The following is a 27,373-nucleotide window of genomic DNA, read 5'->3' on the forward strand; positions in this document are numbered from 1 at the left end:
TCCCTAACCACTATAGAATGATGGGGCTTGCTGTCCTCTGGGCTTATGTGTACTTTGGAAAGTTGAGGCCCTGCGTCAGTCCTTGCTGCAAACTAATGTACTTGATGCCCTCCCACCAAAGCAGATGCCCCTGTATACCAAGTAACCCTAGACTCAGCTGGGCATCCAGCTATGAGTCCAGCTATGGGCCCAGCTGTGGACCGAGATCCTGGCTTACCTCTAGGGAGCTTGCAGACAACTCCCATGGTGATGTTGGTACAAGCCCCGGGGCGCCACAATCCGCTGCTGCTCTGGATCCAGTAGCAGCTGTTGTGGCTTAGCATGCTAGGGCCCAGGCCAGGGGGCCCCCAGTTAGAATAGTTCACAGCTGTGTTGTCTTGCCAGACCAGCGTGCCTCCTGTGGAAGGAAGCCATTGGGAAGGTGTGGGAATGGGAATAGGTGGGAGGGAGGGTTTCTAGGTGGGAGGCGATAACCACGATCCACTGCTGTGCTTTCACAAGCCTGGAGACAGTTGGAAGCATCTCTCTTGCAGCCTGAGCCCTTCCCTTCCCCTACACAGAGCACGTCGTACCTTTGGGGTTGAAGTTCATGCCCAACCAGGCACCTCGACTTTGGGCTTCAGCCGTCTGCAGGTGCTCCCAGACAAACACATTCTCCATCTCATCAAGAATGGACAGAACCGTCCCACCGGCTGGACACAAAGAAAGCCCATGTCAGGACAAGCAGATTCTCCTTACGGTGATAGAGCCCCTCCCCCAAACTACTCCCCCGCCCCCCTTCACAGCAACCCCAGCACTCTTCTCTGGCAGCTCAAGTGCAAGATGGTGTGAATCTTAGCACTTGTGGACCGTGGGATATTCTGTAGATGACACAGCATGGTGTGTGTATTAAACAGCGAGGAGAGCTTGAGATAAATGGCTATAGGCAGAGGGGAAGTTCTTTCTCCAGGCCTGAGTCCTGGATCTGGGCTAGGCTGCTCTCACCCACCTTTCTGGCAGCGCTGCAGCGCCTCCTTGTGGCCCAACAGCACCTCCATGTGGAAAGAATAGCAATGCTCCCTGAAGGGAATCCAGGATGAGTCAGCCAAGCCCTGAGGACAGCTGCCGCGGTAGCTTATCCTTCGGGGAGGGGGCCCTGTTGGAGTGCCGAATTGAAGATGTAGCCTGAACATCTTCTCAGGACCACCTGCACCTGCGCAAGCCTTGGCCCTCACGGGTGGTACTCACCCCTGCTCACCCCACACACTGCCCCCTGCAGCTTGGTATCACAGCTGGTGGTGCGCCAGGTTCCATCCACATCCGCGTAGGCACAGCCTCCCGACTGCTTGGGCTCCTCATCTTGCCAGCTCACGTAGTTCAGAGGCTCCTCTGAGAGCCAGGAATACCGCCGTGAGCCCTGGGTATTAGGTAGCCATAGGTGAGAATAAAGGGAACGGACTCTCAAGGGAAGGAGGAAGGGAAATCAAAGCAGAAGGTAGGGTGGTGGTAGGGGAGGCAAAATCTTGACCTAGGAGCCCACCTCCTCACTGGCCAGCCCGATCCACAGTGGTGTTTGCAGCCCCCGGGCAGCCTGTGTGAGGAAGGCTTGTGTGTAGGGATCGGGCACGCGTGCCAAGCTGGCATTTCGGCTCTCACACAGCAGGAGAGCATCTTTCCAGCGCAGTGGCTTCTGCAGCAGCCGGAAGGTGTGGTTGAGGTAGGAGAGCTCAGCGCCCGGGGCAGGGGGTGTTGCTGCTGGGGATGGGCTCAGCGAGGGGTCTACAGGGAAAGGGGGCAGGACTCAGACCGAGCTCTGCCCCACCCCCCCTTACCCCATTCCCAGGTATGAGACTAAGCCAGGTATGAGAAAACCAGACATCAGGCTCAGAGCAGGTCTCCACTGGGGACGGCCAGCTGCCATCCTTATCAGTGAACGTTCTATTTGCTAACATGCAGAAGGAGCTGGAGATGCCTTGACGTTGAACCTCAGGAGTTCTGACCCTAGACATGGCAGCATGTCACACAACCCTCCCCCCTGAGACCACCTGCTTCCCAAGCAGATACATGACTCTGGAGGGACCTCTATGGACCCTGAAAAGAGATTCAGTGTTTGGTTCCTTCTGGACCGGCCCAGAGCAGCTAGCCAGTGCAGGGGTGTCTCTGTGTAGCAGCCGCATGTACCTGTGCCCTTCTGGCAGATGAAGCCATGCGTCTCCTCTGTGCAGCTCCGATCATCCCAGCGGCCAGTGAAGTGGGCTGAGGGGCTGTGCAGGATCACCACACAGCTGGTCTGGGGAGGGGGAAGGCTACTTAGGGGAACCCCAGTGGCTGCCCCATCCAAGGACAGCTGAGGCTGGGAGAAGGGCGAGGTAGGGGAGAGGGTGACAACGACAGAGAAAAGCACTGTGGTGTGGGTCCTCACCGGCTTGGTGCCACTGGGAGCAGGGCTGGGGCCAGAGGGCTCTCCTGGTGCCCAGTTGGTATAGAGCAGGGGTTCTTGTTCAATCCACTGGAAGTCCCTCTGAGAGGCATGCAGGCCAATCCAAAGGTCAAAGGTCACGTTGGGGAGGCTGGCTGTGATGAATGCTACAGTCCCCCAGAAGAAAGGAAAGAGTGATGGGGTGGCTCCTGTTTGCTCTGCTGTAGCGAGTTGTGGGGAGATACCAGCGCCTCCCCATAGGTTGACCCTACCTTGCTCTAAGGGGTTTGCAATGGTGACCAGCTGGGCTTCTTGCTGTTCACAGGAGAACTGTGCCTCTGACCATTTCACCCTGTCCTGGGGGTCCTGGCCCTGGATTCGGAAACACTGTGGGGCAGGGGATGGAATCGATACACAGCTCTACATCCCTGTCCACATACCCAGAAGCCCTGCTGGGTAGCCCTCAGCAGCTGATGCTCGGGGCTTTCATACACAGGGCGTCTGGATCTCCCTGGGCAAAGCCCTGCCCTCCCATCCTGGCACAGAAGTCACAAATGCCTACATTCTAGTGGTGGTGGTGGTGGTGAGCTTGTTATTATTCGAGACAGGGTCTTGCTATGTAGCCCAAGCTGGCCTGGAACTCAGGATCTTCTTGCCTCAGACTCCCTTGTATTGAATATTATTTGTGTGTGTGTGTGTGTGTGCATGTGTTTGTGCAAACATGCGCATGTGTGTCTATCTGTCTGTCTGTCTGACTAAGGGCCTCACATATGCTAGGCAAGCACTCTATCAATGAGCCAAACCCCTAAGTCCTTCCCACTTTTCATTTTTTGAGTTTTTGTTGTTGTTTGAGCTTTTGTTTTGAGAAGTTTCTCCTTGTGGCCCCACTGTCCTCTAGCCTTCCAGGGCCTGAATTACAAGTATATACCATCGTGCCCAAATTAAAACACTAAGAAAGACAATTTTCTAAATGTTGTCAAGAAAAAAGAAAACCTTTAGGTTCTATTGCCAAGGACGGCTCAGCACCAGCTGCTCCCCCCGCCCCCCCAAGACCTGGATTGGGCTCCACACAGCAGCAGCTCACAACTGTCTGTAACTCCAGTCCCGAGGGTTCTCATGCCCTCTTCTGGCCTCAATGGGTATTGCCCATAAGAGGTGCACACACATACATGCTGGCATAAAAATAAAAATAAATAAATAAATAAATAAAAATTAAGGAAAAGAATGTTTAAAATTGAACACAGAAAGAAACACAGTGTGGTTTCGTCCACATGTGGGCATGGATAAAGTGCTTCCGGGACAAGCGTGAGAACCAGAGTTTACATCCCCAGCACACGTGTGAGTGCTCTAAGTTTGGGGGCCACTTGTCATGCCAGCACTTGGGAGATGGTGACAGATGGTGTCTAGGGCAAGCTGCTTAGCTAGACTAGCCAAATCAGCAAGCTTTGGGCTTACATGAGAGATCCTGCCTCTGTATATAAGGTATAGCACCATTAAGAAAATACCCAAGGTTAACCTCTGGCCTGTGCACATACATGCATGTGCCAACCACACCTAAGCATGCAAAAATTAACCTCTGATGGGGCATATAGCTCAGTTGGTAAAGTGTTTGCCTGGCATGCAGAGACTCTAGGTTCTATTCCTAGCACTGCCTAAAACTGCATAAACCTGTGATTCCTGCATTTGGACCTTCAAAAGTTCAGTCACCCTCATACATAGTGAGTTCAAGGCTAACCTAGGTTGCATGAGACCCTGTCTCAAAAGGGGTGGCAGCACACGGCTTTAATCCTAGCACTCATGAGACAGAGGCAGAGACAGGTGGATCTTCGTGAGTTCTAGGCCAGTCTGGTCTACAGAGTGAGTTCCTAGACAGTCAAGGCTACACAGAGAAACCTTGTCTTAAAAATCCAAAAAGGAAAAAAAAAAGTTGAGAGCAGAGTTAGTCAGTGGGCATAATGGGGACAGGGAAAGGTTGGCCACTGAGTACTGAGGTACGGTTATATGCAATCTAGTTCTTTGGTGCTAGTGTGCAGTAAGGTGACCCCACGATAAAGTGACCTGTAGTGAGGTAACTGCAGGGCAGAACATATTGAGCATTTCAAACAGCTAGAAGGAAGAACTTGGGATGGTTTTCCTTAAAACAAGACCATGACTTCAGGGGACAGACACATTTACCCTAATTTAAGCATTATACAATGTACGAATGTACGAAATATTACATGGCATCCCCCAAATAGCTATCATTCTTGTGTCTTTATGTATCAGTGGAAAAATAAATTCAAATGAAAAATAAATGGATTTTTATTCTGCAAAACAAGAAAATGAAATGTATGCAGTCATATGTTCTTATTAAAATTGCATAAATATTAATTATTATAATTGATCAGTCACATGGCCCAAACATATTTTTGTTCTACTAATAGAGATTTTTTTTTTCCGAGACAGAGTTTCTCTGTGTAGCCCTGGCTGTACTGGAACTCACTCTGTAGACCAGGCTGGCCTCGAACTCAGAAATCCACCTGCCTCTGCCTCCCGAGTGCTGGGATTAAAGGTGTGCACCACCACTGCCTGGCTCTAATAGGAGAATTTTTAAAGATACTATTTTTATCTTTATCTGTTTGCATATTTGACTCCATGTGGTGATAGTTTTGTAGTATAGAAGTAACTATAAATTTTATCTGCATGCACATGTACATATACATAAATAACATATACACACATACAGATTGGGTACGATTGCTCAATAATTTATCTTATTAATAGAGTTCATTATCAAAAGGCTTGACAACTACTGGTCTAGAAAGCTCACCAAAGTATTTAGATAATTTTGCTCCCTGGTGGACAAAACACTGAGCCACTTTCCAAGGAACCTCACTTTCATTAGCACAGAGCGGTGTGTGCGGACAGATGAAAGGTGTGGCGGGACAGCTGAGGCGCCTGAGGCTCAGCCAACACCTGTTCCCATCCTCTCCTCTGGCTCTCTGTGTCCCTTCCCAACTCCCTACCTTATTGAGGAACTGGTTCCAACCAGAGGGGCAGCCTCCTAAGGCTGAAGGTGGCAAGTCTTGGGGCTGAGTCTCTCCAGAGCTATTGCTGCGCTTACAGATGTAGGGCAAAGCCGTATGGCATCTCTGGTCCCCCCAGTCCTCTGTGAAGGGGAAAAGAGAATGGTTACCCTAGGGTCGGGCAGGGCAGGCAGCACTCTAGGTCCCATGCCCTGAGAATATGGGCTGAGCTCAAGTTCTGTGTCCTTGGAGGCATGGACCATCCATTGATCCTTGGATATAGCCCTTCTTGGATTTGTTCACAAAGAGAAGAGACCAGTCCCCCCCTCTACCCCCACCTCCACCTAGGTATCCCTCACCATATCCCCTTCTTTGTGCTGATAACACCCTCTCTGGTCCTTGTTATCCTCACCTTGTCTGGCTGTCATGTATACACACTTCTTGTCTTTGCCGATGGGTCTAGGTTTTCCTGGTGCCCAAGAGATGAAGTTTATAATAGAACCATCTGTCCACCTACAGAATCACAGAACACAGGTTCAGCCTCCTCCATATACAGCACTGGAAGCTGTAGAATGGGAGCAGGAATGGGGCTGAAGGAGCACAGAGCCCAGCACAGCCAGAGACCTACAGCCTCTGATTAAAGCCCCACCCAGCATACGCTAACCTCTCTCAGACGCCTGAAAACCCTTATAGCAAAGAAGTGTGCAGATCTCTACCAATCCCTGGTCTTCCTGCCTCAAAGGCCCTAATTCATGTAAGGGAGGCACTGACTAGAGTTCTGTAGACCAGCGTATGCTTGGTCCATGCCATGGCCAGTTTTCTTTATAATGTGACCCTAGGTATGACAGGAGTAGCGCCCAGTGAGTGCTGGATGCTGTAGTAAGGGCTTAAAATTGCTTGTTGTCAGAACACTGTGGTATCCAGTGGCTTTTTGCTAGGTCTTGTATCTTAAGGACATGAATGCTCTATTTTAGTGGGTCTGACTGAGAATTGGAAGTGACACTGTGACCTGTCATACCACATGCCCCCAGAGTCTCCAGAGTGAGAAGCAACAACCAGGTGGACGATAGCAGATGCAGTCACTTAGCATTTTGCCATCTGAAGCTTGACAAACTAGTATCTGCTGTGAATACCTACATGGTATGCAGGCAATAGCACTCTGGAGCGAATCATGGATTTTGCCATTTTAAAAACTGTACATCTAGGTAGAAACTGGCCCCATCATTGAGGGGCCAGAGGGATGGCTTAGCTGTTAAGAGTGCGTACTGTTCTTCCAGAGGACTACGGTCCAGTTCCCAGCACACATACACACATGGGTGGCTTACAGGCACCCATAACTCCCACTCCAGGGAATCTGGTGTCCTCTGTTGAACTCTGTAGGTGTCTGCATACTCGTGTATAAACACACACATAGAAACCATATATGTGAATATTTTAAAATCAATAAAAATTAAAACTATTTAAAGAAATCCTGATGGTGGTAGCGGCATACGCCTTTAATCCCAGTGCTCGGGAGGCAGAGGCAGGCATATCTTTGTGAGTTTGAAGCCAGCCTGGTCTACAGAGTGAATTTCAGGACAGGAAAAAAAAATTAAAGGAATACTGCAGTATTAAAGGAATAATACAGTAATGGTTAACCTTTAAAAATAAAATAAAGCTGGGTATGGTGACTATACCTTTAATCCCAGCCCTTGGGATGCAGAGACAAGGGAATCTCCGAGTTCAAGGACAACCTGGTCTACATAGGTAACCATGGCTATATAGTGAGAGCCTGTCTCAAAATAAATACCTAAAATAATCACTGTATAACTATATAGCTATATATAACTGTAACCATACATATGAATATATATGTACACACACACACACACACACACACACACACACTTGTTGGTGTTTTGAAGTATTTGTTTTGTAGTCCAGAAATCAATCCCAGGGTCTCAAGAATGCTAAGCAAGCTAGACAGGTCTCACCATTGCCATCTTCAGATAAGAAAACGAAGGCCAGAAATACATCGCTCAATCATTCAAGGCCAAGCAGCCAGTGAGGAGCAGAGTTAAACTCAAATGCAGGTCTATCTGTCTGTCTGTTTGGTCAGCCCCGACACCTCTAGCTTGGGGACACAGCAAGCCAACCCCCACGTGTGCTCCCTCCCACACCTGCTGCTCACTAGTACTCCCACCTGAAGCGTCCGTCACTCTCCAAGGTGTGCAGGCCGATCCACCAGTGCTGCTCCTGGTCTGAGGACAGCTGGGGAAGGAGGCAGGCGGGTCAAGGTGAGCGGCTCCCTTGTCCTCAACCTTGGTCCTTTCCCAGCCCATAATACTTGCTGTCTCTCACGCCTACCTTCTGCAGGTTTTGCCCCAGGAAGTCCAGTTCTGCCTGGCTGTGAACGGAGGTCAGCTCTGCCTGGAACCAGGTACAGATGCGCTGTGCCTGTGCCCACGAGGAGTGGTGCTCAAAAAACTTGTACTCAGCCTCCTGAAAGCGTACCCACTCCTGACGACCTGTGGGAGCAGCAACAGCAGTGGGAGCAGATGCCAGGCCACTCTGTAGGCCCTTGAAAGCTCTGGGCTCGGACAAAGCCAGGGCTGCAACAAGTGGCTTGCAAAGATAAACCTGGGACAGGCCCCTGGCTTGATCCTCCTTTCACAAACCAGAAAGCAGAGCAATGGGTGCTCAGTTCTAACTGAGTCTCTTTTGGGGTGACCTGTTTAGTTTTATTCTGGGCAAAGGTAGGGATCAGGTAGTCTGGGGGGCCTCACCTTGTCGACCAATGTCTGGTTCCCGCACATCCACACCTACAAAACAACAGGGCCAAAAATGTCAGGGTAGAGGGGAGCTGGATTCCCCCAAATTCCTTGCTTCAAAGCCCTTGTCTAGCATCTGTCCCACCCCGCCCCACTTACTACCACATCCAACCTCTAGGGATCTTGCAGATCCAGTCAAGCTGTGTCTGGCACTGCATGGCTACCCACTGCAGGGAGGCCAGGTCCAGCACTGCGCAGCCTCGGATATCATCGTCATCATGTCGGCTCCGGGCAAAATTGTGGTAGGAAAACTGGAAAGAGAGGGATTATGCACAGGTAACCAAGAAGCCCGGGCTGAACTGAGAACCGCCAAGCCGGGCGAGTGTCCAGTCCATAACCCAATTACTTTTAACCTACTCACACTGGCCAAACCCCCTGCCCATGTCAGGCCCTGCTATACCCCAGCGGGTGCCCACCTACAACCAAGTCCGACCCACCTCCCCATCCTGCCTCCTCCATGGCTCCTCACCCCTAGACCATCGCTCCAGCGCCAGCTGTGACCCTCTCTAGGGTCTCTGCGGTTCAGGCCAATCCAAAACCAGTGCTGTTCATGGCTCTCAGGCTCTGACTCACTTGGGTGGGGATGGAAGAGAAGGGAGGTGAGAGCAGCTGGGGACCAAGTCTAGCACCCGGCCGATGCCAGCTCTCTGTCGGGCAGTCTCCGGTGCCTGAAGCCTTCACAGTTGACATTGCAACCTGATGTCCGAAAGCACTGTAGTGTGTGTGTGTGTGTGTGTGTGTGTAGTATGTGTGTGTATTTGTGTGTGTATGTGTTTTCTCTGAAATTCCCTCCCTAGAGACAAGGTGAGCTAGAGCAGTTGCCCTGCTTAACTCAAAAATCAGTAGCCTGCCTCCCTGGCCCTTGACCTGTCTGCAGGAGTCTGCACTCCTTTTTGCTTGGGGAATTTAGGAAGTTGCTGGGCCTATGGGTGTGGGAGAAATGTAAGGATCTGGAACTCAGAAAACCTGGATTTGGATCGTGTTTCATCACGGACCCACCGTGACAGTGAACACACAACTTAACTTATGGGTCCAACACGAGAACACTGGGGATGCGTGAGGAACAGGGTGCCGGGATGTGAACACCATCCGCGTGATGAGCTGAAAAGAGTGGTGAACACGTGTTGCCGTAGTTACCAGTCAGGCTGATAAAACCCTGACCTCTGGGAGGAAATGTCCCCAAAATGAAGATCTCAGGGAACCTGGGTCTACTTGGAAAAATTTTTTTCACTGATAGTAATTGATTACAACGCCATGTGCCATAAATTACAGTCCTCAGTGCCTCCGTGGCAAAGATGGGATCTGGACCCATCCCTCACCCCTTGCCTGAACAGTTTCGGCTTTTCTCCTTGTCTCTCAGGATGGTTTATTGAGGGGGCGGGTCTCGAGGAGTGGGGGTGGTGCACCTGAGATGGGAACTGTGTCTGCAAGGACGTTGCTGGCTGTGTGACACTGCTTAGCAACAGGATCTCCTATAAGTGGGTCACCCCGTGCATCCAACCAAGATTCCAGGGGACCATGGCAACTTGACAGAAACAGGATGCTTCTGGCATGACTGACAGACGCAGGTCATTCCAAGCCTCAGCTGGGCCTTCTAAGGGCACCGTCAACACCCCGCCTTCTGATCCCAAGCGTGACAGAACCCAGAATCTGGCAGCCACGCCTGCCCCCACCCAAGTGCAGGCCACCACGCCCATTCAGTACCCAAAGATCTTGTTGAGCATGTGGGCCACAAAGTGCTCCTCCTCATAGCTGGCCAGACTCAGCAGCTGGGCCCCCAACTCCCGGCAGACCCCCAGGGCCTGAATCCAACTCTTCTTCTCCTGCAGCCGCTCCGAGCTGAACACCTGCAGGAGCAGAGCCCGCTGTCTCAGCTATGGCCGTGGGCCAGAGGGCGTCTGCCACCTCCCCATGCTAAAGACAGTTCTATCTCAGGAAGGCCAGGGCCGCTGTCAGCCCCTGGCGAGAGTCCCTGGACCTCATCTTCAGACTTTCAGTTGGGCTCTAAACCCAGCAGAGCCACAACTGACTGAAGACAGGACTTCTTTCCCCCTGGGCTTCAGTTTCTATATGTAATATATATATTACATTATATATAATATAATATATATTAGATATATATTATATATTAATATATAATATATATTACATATGTATATTAAAAGGCCTTGGAAGCCAGGCATTGTGGCAGATACAGGCAATCCTAGTACTTTGGGAAGTAGAGGCAAAAGGTCGAAGTTCAAGGTTATCCTCAACCACATAGTGAGTTTGAGGCCAGCCTGGGCTACACAAGAGAAGCTGGACATAGCAGCTTATGCCTGTATCAGCACTTGGGAGGCTAAAGCAGGCCTGCCAAGAGCTGAGGCTAGCCTGACTTCTGCAGGGCAGGACAATGTCTCAAAAGCAAATCTTAAAATTTCAAACAACAAAAACGGACTGTTGGCCCCCAAGCTTGGCAAATCACCAGGCCTTACCCAGACCTTTCAAATCCAAACCTCCGCTTGGCACCCAGAAGAGGTACTAGGGACAGAACCCACAGTCTTGCCCAGGCTGTACTAGGAGATTCTCTTTTTAGTGGGCTCCCCTGGGGATCCAAAGAACACTCTGGGGTCTGGCTCCCTCAACTCTTCACACATCTACCAAACCCTTACTACAGATCAAGCCTCGGAACCCACAGGCAAATTCCTCGTCGGCAATTACTCTGGTCTGCCATCTAGGCTGGCACTTCCGGGTCGTGATGGTCCCTAGGTCCCCCCCCCCAGCTGAACTTCCTCAGAGCTCCTGTCTTCCCTCTTCCCCACCCCCACCATGCCAATAGGGTGTCCCCACCTTATAGCAGTGTCGGAGTTTGGGGTCTGAGACCCAGCCCTGGGGACAGGAGCCAGTGAGGCTGGGCGTGGGGTCTGGCCCAGGCAGCTCCGGTGTGACCGGTGTGCCCAGGCTCTGTCGGCAGATGTAGCGAGCCCGGAACGATGTGCAGTTCTTCACCTCCCACAGTCCCATGGCACTGCCAGTGGCCAGAGCCACACAGCCCCCACGTCTGTACCCTGAGAAGGAGAAAGAACTTGTCTCTACAGGGACAAGCTGGGGGGAGGGTCAGCACTCAAATGGGGGAGGGGGATGCATGAGGCAGAGTCCTAGTCAATGACTACTTACAGTGTGGGGAAACTTAGCCTTTCTGAGCCTATCTCACTATACACCCCATTAGGTTGTAGGAAAGTTGCGAACAATACTGAGCCAGGCAGTGGTAGTCCGTGCCTTTAATCTCAGCTCTCAGGAGGATGTCTGAGTTTGAGGCCAACCTCTTCAACAGAGTGAGTTCTAGGACAGCCAGGTCTACACAGAGAAACCCTGTCTCAAAAAAAAGAAGAGGAAGAAGGAGAAGGAAGAGGAGGAGACTGAAGCTAGGTGAAATGGTACACACCTATAATCCCAGTATTCAAGGGACTAAGGCAGGAGGATTGCTGCAGAGCCAGCCTGAGCTACATACATAGTGAGACCCTTTCTCAAGAAAAAGAAAAAAGACAATGAATGTGAAACTTGAACAGATACTAATAGTGTGCACATTGCATATGTGACCCCTTCCATAGCTACATAGATATTTAAGCCTCACATCAGCTCTATAAGGAATACCTCATTATCCCCATTTAAGATGAAGAAACCAGGGCTCAGAGAAGGCCCCGCTGGCAAACAGCAGTGCCAAGGGGCTGAGGAGGTCCACGGGCTCCAGAGCTAGCAGGTCACACGGAACAGCTTTCCAAGAAGGCCTCACCCTAAGTCCTGACACAGCTCTGGGTCCACCACAGCCACCCTGCTTCAAGGCTAGTCAAACAGGGTGTTAAGGGCTCACCAGGCTGGTCTCGATTCCAATGGGTATATATGACTTCATCCCCACTGAGCCAACGGAAGGAGCCAGTACTGTTGAGGTCTTGCAGGGCTGTCCAGAAGTATTCGCCCTCCCAGTTATAGATGAGGCTGCTGACGAAGGCCTGCTCAAACCTTCAGAAACGAGCCAGTCAAGGCACGGCACTTACTAGTGGCTTCCCACAAGCCCTGAACCACAAGGCTGATACCCCATCCCAGAAGCTCAGGTACTGTGCACACCCAGGAATGTGCCCAGGGAAACGGGGATCCAAAGAACTCACTCAGTAACCAGATTCCCACTACTGCCCACACTCTTCCTTGGCCATTCAGTCCAAACCTGAACCGTCTATCCCTCTCCTACCCTACCCTGGGATAGCTTAAATACAGTGTCTGGGGCACACTGAGGTTCAAAGGATGCTGGGTCCCTCTGGGCAGGATGCCAGAATATCATCCCATCAGCCCAGGTCATGGGAGATGGCTGGCCAGGACTTCTGTCCACCCTCTCTACCTGTTGGTGATGGTGACCAGCTGAGAGCCATGGTCAGTACACAGGCGCCGGGCATCACTGTAGATCACTTGGTCCTCTCCCAGCCAGTAGCAGGATGGGCTATGCCACGTCCAACCCTGGCTCAAGAGAGAGGGCAGAAGAGGGGTGTCTGTGAGAGGAAGATGCCACCCTTACCTGCCAATGCTTGAGCAGGGGTCACATCAGGATGCCCCTGTCTATATGCAGGACAGAGGGGACTGATTTGGCGCCAGAGAGCGATGCCTGTACTAAGTTCTGCATCTGGTTACTCTTAGCTCTCCCTACCATGACCAACAACTGTTGGATCAGGGTGGAAATGCTGTTGTGGGTAGCTGATGGACCTGCATAAGGTGTGGTTTAGAGAAACAAGTAGCATTTAAACCAAGAAGCTGGGTATATACCTCAGTGATAAAAACACATTTATAGCACATGTGGGGCCTTGGGTTCAATCCTCGGTACAGGAAGAAAAAGAGAGAGAGAAAGAGAGAGAGAGAGAGAGAGAGAGAGAGAGAGAGAGAGAGGAAGGAAGGAAGGAAGGAAGGAAGAAACAGAAAGAAAGAAAGAAAGAAAGAAAGAAAGAAAGAAAGAAAGAAAGAAAGAAAGAAAGAAAGAAAGAAAGAAAGAAAGGAAGGAAGGAAGGAAGGAAGGAAGGAAGGAAGGAAGGAAGGAAGGAAGGAAGGAAGGAAGGAAGAAAACAACAAAACAAAAACAGTCGGGCTGAGGAGATGGCTCAGTTGGTAAAGTGCTTGCTAAGCAAGCACGTGGTCCTGAGTTTGGATCCCCAGCACTCATGGAAAAAGCAGGTGTGGCAGCCTGTGCTTTTATCCTCAGCGTTGAGGAGCAGAAGGCAGGCGGATCCTGGAAGATCTGCTGCTCAGCCAACCTAACCTACTGGGGAGACCCAGTCCAATGAGAGACCCTGTCTCAAAATAAGGAGGCTGACCTTTGGCCCCAACATGAACACATATACACATGTGCATGGGCACACACACATAAGAATTTACCCATGTACACACACAATCATGGAAATAGAATACATAAAATAACCAGGTGCTGGCAAGGTGGCACAGAGGGTAAAGGCCTTTGTTACACTGATCTGAGTTTGACACACAGATCCCACGGTTAAAGGAGAGAACTGACCCCAAAAGCTGGCCTCTGGCCTCTACTCGTGCGCATGCGCGCACGGGCGCATTCTGACATGTGCATGCCACACGCTCATACGATATGCACAAGCGTAATGATGACTAATTTAAAAATAAGATAAAGAATCAACATTAGAGCCCTGTGTGGTGTGGCACATGCCTTTAATCCCAGCACTCGGGAGGCAGAGGCAGGTGGATTTCTGAGTTCGAGGCCAGCTTGGTCTACAGAGTGAGTTCCAGGACAGCCAGGGCTACACAGAGAAACCCTGTCTCAAAAAGACCAAAAAAAAAAAAAAAAAAAGAATCAACATTAGGAAAAAATAGCATCCGACTTGGACACCAGAGCTGAGAAGCTACGGACAGATGGAGGACAAAGAGAGGGCTGGGTGGACCTCGGGACTCTGCAGAGTGGAGTCTGGTGGGATGTTCCTGGGGAGGGAAGGAGTGTGCGAGGGAGGCCAAGCAGGGTAAAGAAGGCCTGTCACATACTCACCCTCCTTCACAACTCACAGCCCCCCCTTATTTACCCAAAACTCTGCTGGAGCCCAGTGGGCTAAAGGATGAGGAGGGAGAAAGTTCTCCCCACTGTGTGGCCTCTCTCCTCCAGAGAAGACAGCCAAACACACTCTACCATCAGACTGGTGCACTGAAGAGAGAGGACTGGGGTGCACAGAGCCAGCCCACTGCCCCGCCTACTCCTACAGTGACTGGACCACGCTTGACAATTTGGCTTCCTCAAACTCAACTGTGGAAAGAGACCTGGAGCTGGGGTGGGGGGCCCTCTACTTCTCCCCCAAGGCCCCACTCCACTCTCTGTCCCCCAAAGACACACCCTCAGAAAGGGGCAACCTTCCCTCTTGGGAAGCCAAGAGGATGCTGGGCAAGGCTGCAGGGTTTCTGCCGTCTCTCCCCACCCACCCAGGGAGCCCCTGGGGCTGACTCCACCTTGGGCAGTTTTAAAAACACCCTCACCTTCCGGCAGCCGTGGTCCTCCTCGGCAGCACCCTGGCTCAGCCGGCCTGCCTTCTTGCAAATGGATGGCAAGGACTGGTTACAGGGACTGTCGTTCCAGCGTCCTTCCTACGACACAGGATCAAGAAGACTCACCCCAAATCTCTCACTCCACCCAAGTTTTCTAGCCCATTTTCTAGACCTGAACCTGAACTTGCTGTGTGATTCCTAGCAAGCAGCCTCATTTTCTATGTCCCAGGCTGTTGAATGGAGAGAGCAGAGTTAGTTCAATAGGCTTCGCAGGTAGAGGAAAAATCAAATCGTTCAGAGGCCTCCGGAGAGATGGCTCAGCAGTTGGGAATACTAGCTGCTCTTCCGGAGGACCCAGGTTCAATTCCTAGCACCTACAAGATGGCTCACAACATCTCTAACTCCAGCTCTGGGTGGATCTGGTGCCATCTTCTGACCTTCACAGGTACCAGGCGTGAAATTCTCTATCTGGTTACTTTGGATTGTGGATAATCTTAGGTAATTGAACTGTGAAAACTAAGCCCATAGGTTTTATTCCCTGGGACTACTGAAGAAGTCGGGAGAGTAAAGGCTGGTGTGCCCAGACCTGAATCTCAGATGGTGACGAGGAATTGGGCCCTGGGGCCTCCCAGTCAGCACAGAGTCTGCCTTTACACCCCACCCTGACAGCACAGCATCTGTTCATCTCATTAATCAGGAGACTCCTGGCACATAGAAGACGCTCACCGAATCATTTAAATTTTTAAATAGAATCCCTTTGTGCAAGCAGATCTGCTGCTTAGGCCCTGGGACCTCGTGTGAAAGCAGGAGACTCTGCCCAGGCCTCAGGGCTCTTCTCTGTCAAAACCCTGCCTCAGTTTCCACTCTGCCCCCCACCCCCACCCCCGGGTCTGAGTCAAGGCATGGCAAAGCAACAATCATCCATGATTTCTTGAGAAGACAGAACCCTGAGCAGAGAAAGGTCCTGGAGGGCAAGGGCTGGAACCCAGTGGCCTTGCTCGCTCAGCTACGCCATTGCGTGGGTTCTGGTGCCATCTGCTGGTAGGAAGGGACAGCTGGCAAGAGATCAAAAATGGGCCCGCCATGCTTGCCTAAGGCTTCTGGAAAATTAGCTCTCCCAGCCCTGCAGGTGACTTAGCTGTGGGGGTGAAGGTGGGGCTCTAACCCTGCCAGGCGGTCCTGTGGAAAGGAGGGGCCTGGGGTACATACGGGCTGATAATAGACAGTTACTTTTCAGTGGGGGGTGGGGGGACGAGGCTGGGAGCATGTGGGTGGAGGGGGTGCTTTGGTGCTATTATGAGAAAGGAAAGTCTCACCGGCCCCCAGATGGTGACACAGTCCTCCAGGCTGTCACGAAAGTTGTTGGGCTCAAAAGGGTGCCAGTGGGTGAAGCTCACGAGGCTCCCGTCAGACCACTCAAAATTCATCTGCAGTTTCAAATCATTGAGGCCAATCCATAGCTCCTCCACCTCTGGAGTACAGGAGGGCAGGAGAGAAGGAAAGGGAGAAGACTGGAGGTCAGCCCCAGGCTGGCAATGAAGGAAAGAAAATTCTTTGTGCTTTCTAGGTAGGAAGGGATTAGACATACAGACCCTCGCTCGCCTCCACCCAGTACTAAGGCCAAGCAGCCCCTCACCTTGCTTGATCTGTTTGGTGATGAACTCCAGCTCAGCCATGCTGTGGATGCTAAGGAGGTCGCCCCCACCCCGCAGACACGCCCTCTTGGACTCCTGCCAGCTGCGCTTCTCGGCCTGCAGGCGGTAGCAGTGGCCCTGGAAGGGCTGCCAGCTGGGGTCACACTCCACCTTGACGTTGGTCCACCTGTCTGTGGAGAGGCACATGGAAGTGCTCAGACAGAATCCAATGTGTGTCACACCCGCTATCCCTAACCTGTCTCATCTGTCACATCTGCCTTCTTCATGACAATAGCCTTAGGATATTTAAAACCCAGGAATAGCAGATATATAGCCAGACCATCTCTGGCTGAGTCTCTCAGCGAGAGATGGGCAAGTGGTGGGATGCACTAGCCTCCTAAGTCAGTATCTACAGTAAATAGGGTTTTCTGCTACGACAATCAAGCTTAGCACAAGGACACTATGCTTAGCATTTATTCATTTAAAGCCTCCATCAAACAGATCCACAGAGCACCCCCTCTGTGTTGACCTCTGCAGTCTTGGATAAAAGAAACAAGGGAAAGGAGTCTTGGGTGATAGTGAGGCCCAGTCTGACCAGAGGTGGGGAGAGCAGCCAGGAACATTGCAGGGCCCATAAAGTCTAGCAGACTGGTCACATCCCCTTTCTAGAGTCACTCACTAGCTCCTTCCCTCTCCACACCTCTTCTTGCTTCTGAAGTCCCTCCCCTGCACCCACAGAGGTGCTTTGGGGGTTTAATCTGCTAGGGACTGGAGTTTAAGGGCAACTGAAGCGAACAAGTCCTCACTTGGGTCTTGGCAGAAGAAAACAAAATTTCATCAAGCCACCCACAAAATCAGGCTCGGGCAGGATTTCTGACTAGGCAGGAGTGAGGATGTGAGCCTTTGCTATGCACTGCCCCAGATTAGCATTCTGAGACCAGCTCCATCCCGGTCAACTGAGGGGTATTCCAGCCATGCCTCTGACTAGAGACTCCTCAAGGTGGGCTGAGAAAGGGGACAGGGGAGCTCCACGGTGTAAGAGATAGCAGTCACCCTTCATTAGCCAATGAGTTATGACTGTGCTGCAGCCCAGGACAGATCTTAGTAGCTATTCAAGTCCCAGGATCCCGTGGGAAGAAAGGGATCTGCGTCCCCTGCTTTGGAAATGACATGTCCTTCACAGTGAGACTGGCCATTCACTTAGAATGGGTCTTCTGCAAACATCTGGGGTGCTGAATGAGGGCAAGGAGGCAAATCCAAGCCACAGACTTGCGTTTAGGTCCTCGCGGCTGGAGGAGAGCTTCCCCAGACAAGTGACAGGGGAAAGAGTCCTTGCAGGGTCCCCTCTGTCTTCCTCTCTGTGGAGGTTTCCACAGGCACGCCATATTTTCCCTGTGAACATCTCTACTTTAGCAGCCCCACAGCCACAGAAGCTGGAGCACAGCAGCCCCTGTTGTTTACACTGCCTGGGAAATGCCAGCCTTAGAGACACTCCTTGGGCCAAGCCAAACCAGGGCTCCAGCTTTACACTAACTTTGCAAGAGGAAATGCATCCATTCTCAATTTGCAAATAAGGATTCTACATCCCAGAGAGCCAAGGCCACATGTCAGGAAGGGGCAGTCCCCAAAGCAGGTCCTGTCCATCACCCCACACTCCATCTCTCTCAGGAGGCCCTCAGACTTAACCTCTCTCAATCATACCTTTGAGCAAGACACTCTTAGGCTTAAAAGCCAGAAAGTTCCCATGGGCTACCCAGTCCCACTCAGACTTCAGAGACCGGCTGCAACCTGCCTTTCTGCACTCACGTCAAACGCCCTGCTTATGAATCACCCGAGGGAGGGGGGTGTCATGTTAAATGCAGGTTCTGATTCAGTTAATCTGGGGCGGGTCCTCCCAGTCTGCATTGCTAACAGGCCTCCAGGTGCTGCTGGGCTGGTGTCTGCTTCCCCCTAAACTCTATACCTTAGTGACAAGCAGTTCCAACAGGCAGCTCCTATGGCTGGAATCGCTCCCCTCCCACGCCTCCCTCTGCCTCTGTGTGCACGTGCAGGTGCAAACGTGTGCATGTGGAGGCCAGAAGACAAACTAGGGTTTTCCTTGGGGGTCCTTCTCTTATTGTTGTTGTTGTTGTTGTTGTTGTTGTTATAGTCTCTTGCTGTCCTGGAATTTAACAAGTAGGCTAACCTGGAGGTCAGTAAACCACAGGGATCCTTTTGTCTCTGCCTCAGCAGAACTTCGATTCAGGTTTTCCCATCACACCTGGTGTATTTCAATATGGATGCTTTCAGGTCTAGAACGGAGCTATTGCCCCAGCCCTCCTTCTGTCTTTTAAACTTACTATCAACCTGAAAACCTCAAGTCCAACATCACATTTATAAAACCCTCAGCTCGCAGGTGCTCAATCACTCACCCCAGCTCTGTCTATTACATATTTTGGTAGCCCATAGCTCAGGGCATTCTAAGTATTAAGATGTCTGTGACCCCCTCTCCCCCATCAGACTGCAGTCTCTACCGGGCCTGGTGAATATTGCCAGCCTTTGACACAGTTCCCAGAGTGAGTTCACCCAATGACTAAGGGCACATTCCAAGTTCTCCAGACTAGCTGAATAATTAATAGAACCAGAGTCACTTTGTATCTGTAGAATAAGAAAGGCTGAACAGACTGGGATCCTGATGTCCTTAGCCCTTTGTGACCAGGCTCACCTGGCTGGATGGGCTCAGCCGTAGCGTTGGGTTTCTTCTTGCAAACATAGGGCAGGGCGATGCTGCAGTCATGGTTCTGCCAGCCGCCTGAGGACTCAGTCCGGATCACTCCACAATTCTCCTCACCTGGGTTGTCCGGCTGATCTGTGGGTCAGGCAGGGTGCCAGCACCCCAGGAGAGGGAAGCTCAAATTGGGTCCCTTCCAAGCCCTCTTCTGAGCCTCTTCTCTCCCTCCACTTCCCCGGATGTCGGCATTAGCCAGAGAAGCCCAGCCTCCATCCACCTTTGTATATTGCACCACTGGGTCATGCCACACTGAACTCCCTAATCAGCAATGTAAACTTTAGCTCTTATCTCCCAGGCCCTGGGTTTATGGGTGCATCTATGTGCCTAAGAGCTGTGAACGAGACTAAAACCAGATCTGCTCACCACGCCCTGGACCAGGACTCATCTACCTGAGAGGGCAGAAGCAGTTCCCATTTCATACCATGGCACTTCACAGAAGAGGCCGGAAGCCCAGACTTCCCACCTCTAGAGTAGGGTAGAAGGAAGCCCAGTGTCCACGGGGTCCCCATGCCTCACCACTCTCCCAGTTGAGGTACTTGAGCGGTGAGTTATCTGACCACTGCCAGCCTCCACTGGTATCCAGGTCATTCAGGCCAATCCATAGCGTGGAGCTGTAGCCCGTGAGGAGCCCTGTCAGAAAGAGTGCTTACTGAGACGGGGAATCCCTGCCCGCCCCAAGATGAAAGAGTGTGGGGGGCAGGAATAGTGGTGGTGTGTGTCCTGTCTTGTGGTGAGAGAAGGAGGGGCTGATCTCAGTCTTCCTGGAGTCCCCCACATCCCCCGCATGGGTCAGACCTCAGCCACAGGGGGCTGCCCTTCACCTCACCGTTGATGTAGGTCTGCTCGTGGATCTCCGTGATACTCAGCAAGTCTGCACCCTGCTGCTCGCAGCTGGCCCAGGCCTCCCTCCAGGACAGTGTGGATTGGAAGTTAAACTGGTAGCAACTGTCAGTCAGCTGGTCTTTGTCCCAGAAGGTCTCACAGTCGTTACCTGCCACCACCACAGACGGACCAGAGGTCCCACCACAATCCCACAAGCTACACCATCCGTTCTTAAGCCCTCTCTGGGTCTCCCCCAGCCCCATCCCAGCTCCTCATCACCAGCCTCCCTCCAGGGCTTCTCACTCTTGATGGGGCAGAAGCCCCAGCGCTCATCTTTGCCGTAGTCCTGGGTGGTGGCACACCACAGGTGCCCATCTTCTCTGCCAGTGCTGGTGCAGCCGTGGAACCACTGGTTGTCGTATTTGAAGGGGATAGTGCACGGCTTTCCGTGGGAGTTTCCCTGGATGGTGTAGACCTCTACAGGGGAAGAGAGCCGTGCCTTGGTGCCTGGAACCCCACAGGTCCATCCCACCTCACCCCTCAGTGAAAATCCTCCTCCGTCCAACGATGGATCTGGTGACAAGCTCTCGAGCGACTAAGATCCCCATTAACTACCTGCAAAACCTGTGTGGTGCTGCCACAAGATGGCTCTGGAGAGTGAGCGGGAGGCAGAGGCACTTAACTTTAGGCCATCCCTCTTTATAAGCAGTGTAATCTTAAGTTCTTTTAGTTATTTTAATATGCTATCAGGATTTTTAAAAATTGATTGCATTTTTTTATGGAGAGGGGAGACACATAATATATAAAGGTCAGAGGTCAACTTTTGGGAGCTGGCTCTCTCCTTCCACTACGGGGGTCCCCGGTTGTCAGGTTTGGCAGTTACCTTCATGCATGAAGCCATCTCACCAGCCCCAGTGACACGTTTCTATTGTCACCCTGACACATACAGCTAAGGAGTGACTCTCTTAGCCGCTTCTCCTATCTCCTCTCAGTCCAAAGTGCTTACAGCCCCACTTTCCTCCCCCTCTCTTTGAGACATAGCCCAGGTTGGACTCCAATGCACTGTGCAGTCAAGGCTGGCCTTAGTGCTCCTGCCCTGCTGAAGCCTGAGCCACAATGCCTGCCATGTCTTAAAAGTCACCTCTCTAAGGCCCTTAACTGGGCTTAACACACTGGAGGCTCAGCGCAATCCTCTTTATAGCATTAGCCTTTTACCAGAATAATCAGATTAGCTTCCATAGCCATCCCGTTTCCTGTCATAACGCCACTCTCCCTGGGCACAGGGAGAACCCTTGCCTGTGTGTACTCTGCCACTTTATGGGATGGTGCAAGCTAATTTTAAATTTTTCTTGATTTTTGCTCTTTAATCTTCAAATTTTTAATTACATTTACTTATTTATTCGTTTATTTGGTATGTCTGTGGTTGTGTATGAGTGTGCGAGTCTATGTGGTATGTCTGTGTGAGTCTGTGAGTCTATGTAGTGTGTCCGTGTGTGTGTGTGTGTGTGTGTGTGTGTGATAGGGCAACTTTCAGGAGTTCGCTACTTCTACCATGTAGGTCCCTAGCAGCAGACACCTTTATCCACTGAGCCATTTTGCTGACCCCAAATTTTTAATTTTATTTGTGTGCACACCCATACATGGGTATTTCCATATAGCAGGTATGTATTCACATGCATGTATGTGCCTGTTGATACTAGATGTCAGCACCGACCTCTATGCCCCTGTTTGGTTGTCTCCAGTTTCAAGACTTTGCAATGCTTCCTTCTCCTGATGATGATTTACATTTCAGAGGAGAAAGAAAAAAATAAAAAGGTCACAAAGGTCACAATTCCTAAGAAACCAGCTATCCTCCATTTTATGGGATTATAATTTTATTTGCAATGTTTGCTTCGGCTTTTTTTGCCATCTGGGTTATCTATGTATGATAGGTCTGTTTGTCTGTCTGTTGGTCTGTCTGTTTGCTTGTTTATTATCCAAGACAGTGTTTCTCTGTGTCACTCCTAAAACTTGCTCTGTAGACCAGGCTGGCTTCAAACTCATAGATCTATCTGCCTCCTGCCTCTGCCTCTGCCTCTGCCTCTGCCTCTGCCTCTGCCTCTGCCTCTGCCTCTGCCTCTGCCTCTGCCTCTGCCTCTGCCTCTGCCTCTGCCTCTGCCTCTGCCTCTGCCTCTGCCTCTGCCTCTGCCTCCCGAGTGGTAGGATTAAAGGTGTGAATTACCACCATCCAGCACACCCTGGGTTCTCTCATTAACCTAGGGCTTATAGAGGCAGCAAGGCTGCCCGGGGATCCTCCTGTCTCTGCCTTCCCAGTGCTGGGATTATAGGCATGCTGCCATACATATATCTTTTCTATGCAGACTCTGGGATTTAACCTCATCCTTATGTGACAAGCACTTTATTGACTGAGCCATCTCACCAGACACTAATTTTTTTTAAAAGTAAGTTAAACCCTTTGAAGTTAATTTTACTAATTATTTAAAAAGTATTCTTATTAAACAGTGACATCAGTCAAAGGCCTTGCTATCCTAAACCTATCACTTTGGCACTTCTTGCCTGCCTTGCCCCTTACCATAGTAAGGTCGAGCACATAGGTCTTCTTCGCTGCCATAGATGTTCCAATGGCCACTGCGGGTCTGGTCACCGCGCTCCAGGGTGCCAGGCTTGGATGCATTGCTTGCACGAGCCCCCAGAAGCAGGGACAACTGGTCCCCTAGTGTACGACACTGCCATCGAAGACTCAAGGCCTCTCTGTCACACTCATACATGCCCAAGGAAACTGTGGTGTTGGTGACTGGCCAGCCTGTACCCAGGCACTGTGTGGCACCCAGGTTGAAGAGTCGGTTCCGGGAGACCCACTTCCAGCGCTGGGCAGGAAGACTGGCATTGCAGACTGGGATGACTCGGACCTGCACACCCTGGGCCTCCAGACAGCCCTGCATCCCCTGGCTGAAGATGAGGAAGACATCAGGTTCTGGAAGGAAAGGCAGGACAGGAAGTCATCATACCTCGGCCTTGATAACTGCTAAAGCCTACTACAAACCACTGGCCATCGAACAGCACTTGTCTCATGTGTTAATCGCTTGGTCCTCTCTGTTACTGTTCAAGGTAGAGTGAAGGGCACCACTATTGTCCCTGTACCCAGAGGTGGCACAGACCATTCCTGTTCAGTCCACATCCACCTGGAAGCAGGACCCAGGCCTCTGCCCCACCTTTAAAATCAAACCCAACTCTACACAGCATATCCAATGCTTCATACACACACAGGTGCTTCATACACATACATATGCTTCATATATATACACATGCTTCATACACATACATGGGCTTCATACACACACAGATGCTTCATACACATACATGTGCTTCATACACACACAGGTGCTTCATACACATACATATGCTTCATATATATACACGTGCTTCATACACATACATGGGCTTCATACACACACAGATGCTTCATACACATACATGTGCTTCATACACACACAGATGCTTCATACACATACATGGGCATCATACACATACATGGGCTTCCTACACACACAGGTGCTTCATACACATACATGGGCTTCATACACACACAGGTGCTTCATACACATACATATGCTTCATATATATACAGTGCTTCATACACATACATGGGCTTCATACACACACAGGTGCTTCATATACATACATGTGCTTCATACACATACATGGGCATCATACACATACATGTGCTTCATACACATACATGGGCTTCATACACACACAGGTGCTTCATACACATACATGGGCTTCATACACATACATGGGCTTCATACACATACACGGGCATCATACACATACAGATGCTTTATACACATACATGTGCTTCATACATACACAGATGCTTCATATACATACATGTGCTTCATACACATACATGGGCATCATACACATACATGGGCTTCCTACACACACAGGTGCTTCATACACATACATGGGCTTCATACACACACAGGTGCTTCATACACATACATGGGCTTCATACACATACATGGGCATCATACACATACAGATGCTTTATACACATACATGTGCCTTTATCTGTGGCTTCATTTTCTTCAGTGTCAGTTATCTACTAAAAACTGCTGTCCAAGGATATTAAATGGAAAATTTCTAGAAATAAATAATCCCTAAGGTTTTTTTGTTTTTTTAGATAGGATTTCTCTGTGTAGCCCTGGCTGTCCTGCAACTTGCTCTGTAGACCAGGCTGGCCTTGAACTAACAGACATCCTTTTGCCTCTGCCTCCTGAGTGCTGGGATTTAAGTACACCACTGCCACCTGGCTAATCCTTAAATTTTAAATAGCTGTCATTAAAGTCCTTTTATAATTGTCCTATTTCCTCATTATTAATTTCTTTTTTTACAAAAGATTTATTTATTTATTATTATATCTAAGTACACTGTAGCTGTCTTCAGACACATCAGAAGAGGGCGTCAGATTTCATTACGGATGGTTGTGAGCCACCATGTGGTTGCTGGGATTTGAACTCAGGACCTTTGGAAGAGCAGTCGGTGCTCTTAACCGCTGAGCTATCTCTCCAGCCCTTATCATTAATTTCTTACTGTGCCCAATTTATTAATTAAACTTTTATCGCCAGCGTGTATTTGTAAGAAAAACACATTGTGTTTCAGGTCTGGCATTAACTATGGTTTCAGGCATCCACAGGGGTTCTTCGGCTGTCTTGAACATGAAGGAGAATGACTACCTTCCTGAAGACCTTACAAGGCTTTCATGGAGGTGTCTACATCACAGACTCAGCTTCTTAGAGCTCATCCTTCTAGATCTTTCTCAACCTCTCCTCCCTTCCTCCTAACTGAAACACTCATCCCCCCACACCCACACAGCCACACAACTCTTGAATGCCTGGTTTGGTTTTGTCTCTTATTTGTTTGTTTGTTTGAAGATATCAGAATTTAGTCAATGAGACACAGATGTGCACGCATACACACACACACACGCATGCATACACACACGCATGCATACACACACACACGCATGCATACACACACACACACACACACACGCATGCATACACACACACACATATATACAGGCACACATTCCAACCTAACCCCACAACAGTTTCAGATGAAAACACAAAACTTAACATGGATTTGTGAAAGTCTGGGGATAGGAATAGGGAATGGTTGCTTAAAAACATTTTTAAGGTATTTCTTGGGTAGGAGGAATGATGAAAATGCTTTAGAATTAAATTCTCATGGGAATATTCTAAAACCCAATTAACCACATTATAAGTGGATCAATGTTATAATATGAGTGGTATCTCAAGGGAGAAAAGAAAGAAGGAAGAAAACAAAAGATAGAGAAGACTGTGGCTTGGAGACACAACATCCTCTACAGTGTCCCCCAGACAGTAAACAAACCTGGGTCTCTCTAACACCCACACTTCACCGCCCTCCTCTTGTGCTCAGGCTGCCACTTATGCACACAACACACACTTATGGCACATTCCAGCCTGAAGAGAGTGTTTGTATCCACTACTGTGATGGTTAGTCTGAAATACCACTCTGACACAATCTAGAATCAACTGAGAAGAGACTCAGTGAGAGGGCCATCTAGATCAGGCTGGCCTGTGTGAGTGTCTATGGGAAATTATCTTGTTTCCATTAATTTAAATGGGAAGACCCACACAACATGGGCGGCGCCATTCCTTAGACAAGGAATCCAGAAAGGCCTAAGAGTGGAGAAATTGAGCTTAGTACAGACATGCATTAATAATGTGACAAGTTGCTGCAAGCTCCTGCTACCCTGACTTCCCTGAAGTCATTGATTATAGCCTGGAACTGTGAGCAGAACTTTCCTGTAAGTTATTTTTGGTCAGGGCACTTCATAGCAGCAACAGAAACTACAACAGCGAGGTACTAGCACTCCAGGATAAAACTTGTGAAGTGCATGGGTAACTTGGGCAAGAGCCTAACCTCTTTCTGACAGAGTTCTCCATCGTAAAACGACTTCAGATAGTAAGTAGAATAACTGATACACAGGCAAAGTGTTTGGGACTGGATCTGGTACACATTGTCTATGAGTTAGAGGCAGAGGATGAAGGGATTTGGTGAGCACAGGCCCAAGGCTGGTGAAAGATGGAGCTGCAATTTGGACTCAGTCTCTTCAGTCCAAACCCTACATTCTGTCTATTTTTGTGCTCCAGCCCTTAGAATGCATTCACCATGACCTTCCAAAGGTATAAACGTATTCTAGAAAAACTTAATATAATATTGGAGCACGGAAAGCCAAAAGGAAAAGGAATGGTTTCCATGGCACATGAGTTTTTCAAGGCAAGATAAATGTCAAAAGCAAAGTCAAACTCAAATGGTAGGCAAGCATGGTGAAACAGACCTGTGATCCCAGCACTTGGGAGGTGAGGGCAAAAAGACCAGGAGTTCAAGGTTGGTCTTGGCTACAGAAGACCCTATCTCAAATAATAAAAAGAGAAATCATGTTATAAAATTACATGTAACTTATTAGAGGCAAAGGGTTAATTCCTTAGTATAAAGGGAGCTTTCATCAATGTTAATAAATATACTATAAGAAAAATATTATTAGCCAAAAATATACAGAATATCCAGGATACAATTCACAGAACTGAAGAAGGTTAACAAGCTGATGGGCCCAAGTGAGGTTGCCTCAATCCCACCTGGGAGGGAGAAGAAAGCAATCATGAGGGTGGGGAGTGGGAGGGAGGGAGGGAGGGACCTGGGTGGGAAAGGGGACATGGAGGGGAAGAGGGGAATCAGGCATTGGTAGGGGGAACAGGACTGAAGCCCCGAGGGCAAGCAGAAAGAATGGAAACAGAAAACTTTGGAAGGTAGGAGGTGAGGGGACCCTCTAGAATGTACCAAAGACCTGGGAGGTGAGAGACTCTGAGGACACAAAGGGAGGGACCTTAGATGAAATGTCCTACAGTGGGGAGAGGGAACTTGTAGAGTTCACCTCCAGCAGAAAGACAGGGCATCAAGTGAGACAAGAGTTACCATCCCATAGTCAAAAACTCTGACCCAGAATTGTTCCTGTCTGAAAGAACTGCAGGGTCAAAAATGGAGAACAGCCTGAGGAAAAGGGGGTTCAGGGACAGGCCCAAAGTGGATCCAGCTCAAGGGGAGGCCTGACACTATTACTGATGCTAATAGTGTGTGCTCACAAGAAGGGGCCTAGCACGACTGCCTTTCGAAAGACCCAACAAGCAGCTGAAAGAGTCAGATGCAGATATTTACATCCAACCAATGGACAGAAGTAGGTGATGCCTGTGGTTGAATGAAGGAAAAGCTGGAAGAAGCGGGCAACCCTATAGGAAGACCAGAAGTCTCAGCTAACCTGGACCCCAGAGATTGCTCAGACACTGAGCCACCAACCAGGCAGCATATACCAG

General features: G+C 50.0%; 1 protein-coding gene across 2 annotated transcripts in view; it reads right to left on the bottom strand.

The window, feature by feature from the left end:
* Positions 1–27,373, bottom strand: part of Mrc2 (mannose receptor C-type 2) — a 58,704-nt gene that overhangs the window by 2,145 nt on the left and 29,186 nt on the right. For both annotated transcript variants that reach the window (XM_029484156.2, XM_021177266.2), the window contains exons 2-28: positions 22,525–22,926; positions 20,256–20,429; positions 19,957–20,121; positions 19,647–19,760; positions 19,065–19,208; positions 16,363–16,551; positions 16,043–16,197; positions 14,718–14,825; positions 12,586–12,701; positions 12,064–12,212; positions 11,043–11,260; positions 9,918–10,060; positions 8,683–8,785; positions 8,326–8,464; positions 8,169–8,204; positions 7,750–7,910; positions 7,586–7,653; positions 5,816–5,916; positions 5,404–5,546; positions 2,671–2,785; positions 2,402–2,565; positions 2,161–2,269; positions 1,520–1,758; positions 1,228–1,396; positions 989–1,135; positions 573–692; positions 218–397 (exon numbers count right to left, since the gene is read on the bottom strand). In XM_029484156.2, the coding sequence (XP_029340016.1) occupies positions 218–397; positions 573–692; positions 989–1,135; positions 1,228–1,396; positions 1,520–1,758; positions 2,161–2,269; positions 2,402–2,565; positions 2,671–2,785; positions 5,404–5,546; positions 5,816–5,916; positions 7,586–7,653; positions 7,750–7,910; positions 8,169–8,204; positions 8,326–8,464; positions 8,683–8,785; positions 9,918–10,060; positions 11,043–11,260; positions 12,064–12,212; positions 12,586–12,701; positions 14,718–14,825; positions 16,043–16,197; positions 16,363–16,551; positions 19,065–19,208; positions 19,647–19,760; positions 19,957–20,121; positions 20,256–20,429; positions 22,525–22,926 (4,071 nt within the window). The remainder of the gene's footprint in view (positions 1–217; positions 398–572; positions 693–988; positions 1,136–1,227; positions 1,397–1,519; positions 1,759–2,160; positions 2,270–2,401; positions 2,566–2,670; positions 2,786–5,403; positions 5,547–5,815; positions 5,917–7,585; positions 7,654–7,749; positions 7,911–8,168; positions 8,205–8,325; positions 8,465–8,682; positions 8,786–9,917; positions 10,061–11,042; positions 11,261–12,063; positions 12,213–12,585; positions 12,702–14,717; positions 14,826–16,042; positions 16,198–16,362; positions 16,552–19,064; positions 19,209–19,646; positions 19,761–19,956; positions 20,122–20,255; positions 20,430–22,524; positions 22,927–27,373) is intronic.

This window comes from Mus caroli, unplaced genomic scaffold (assembly GCF_978045245.1).
Source record: "Mus caroli unplaced genomic scaffold, Mus_caroli_1 scaffold_13, whole genome shotgun sequence".
NCBI classification, from domain to species: domain Eukaryota; kingdom Metazoa; phylum Chordata; class Mammalia; order Rodentia; family Muridae; genus Mus; species Mus caroli.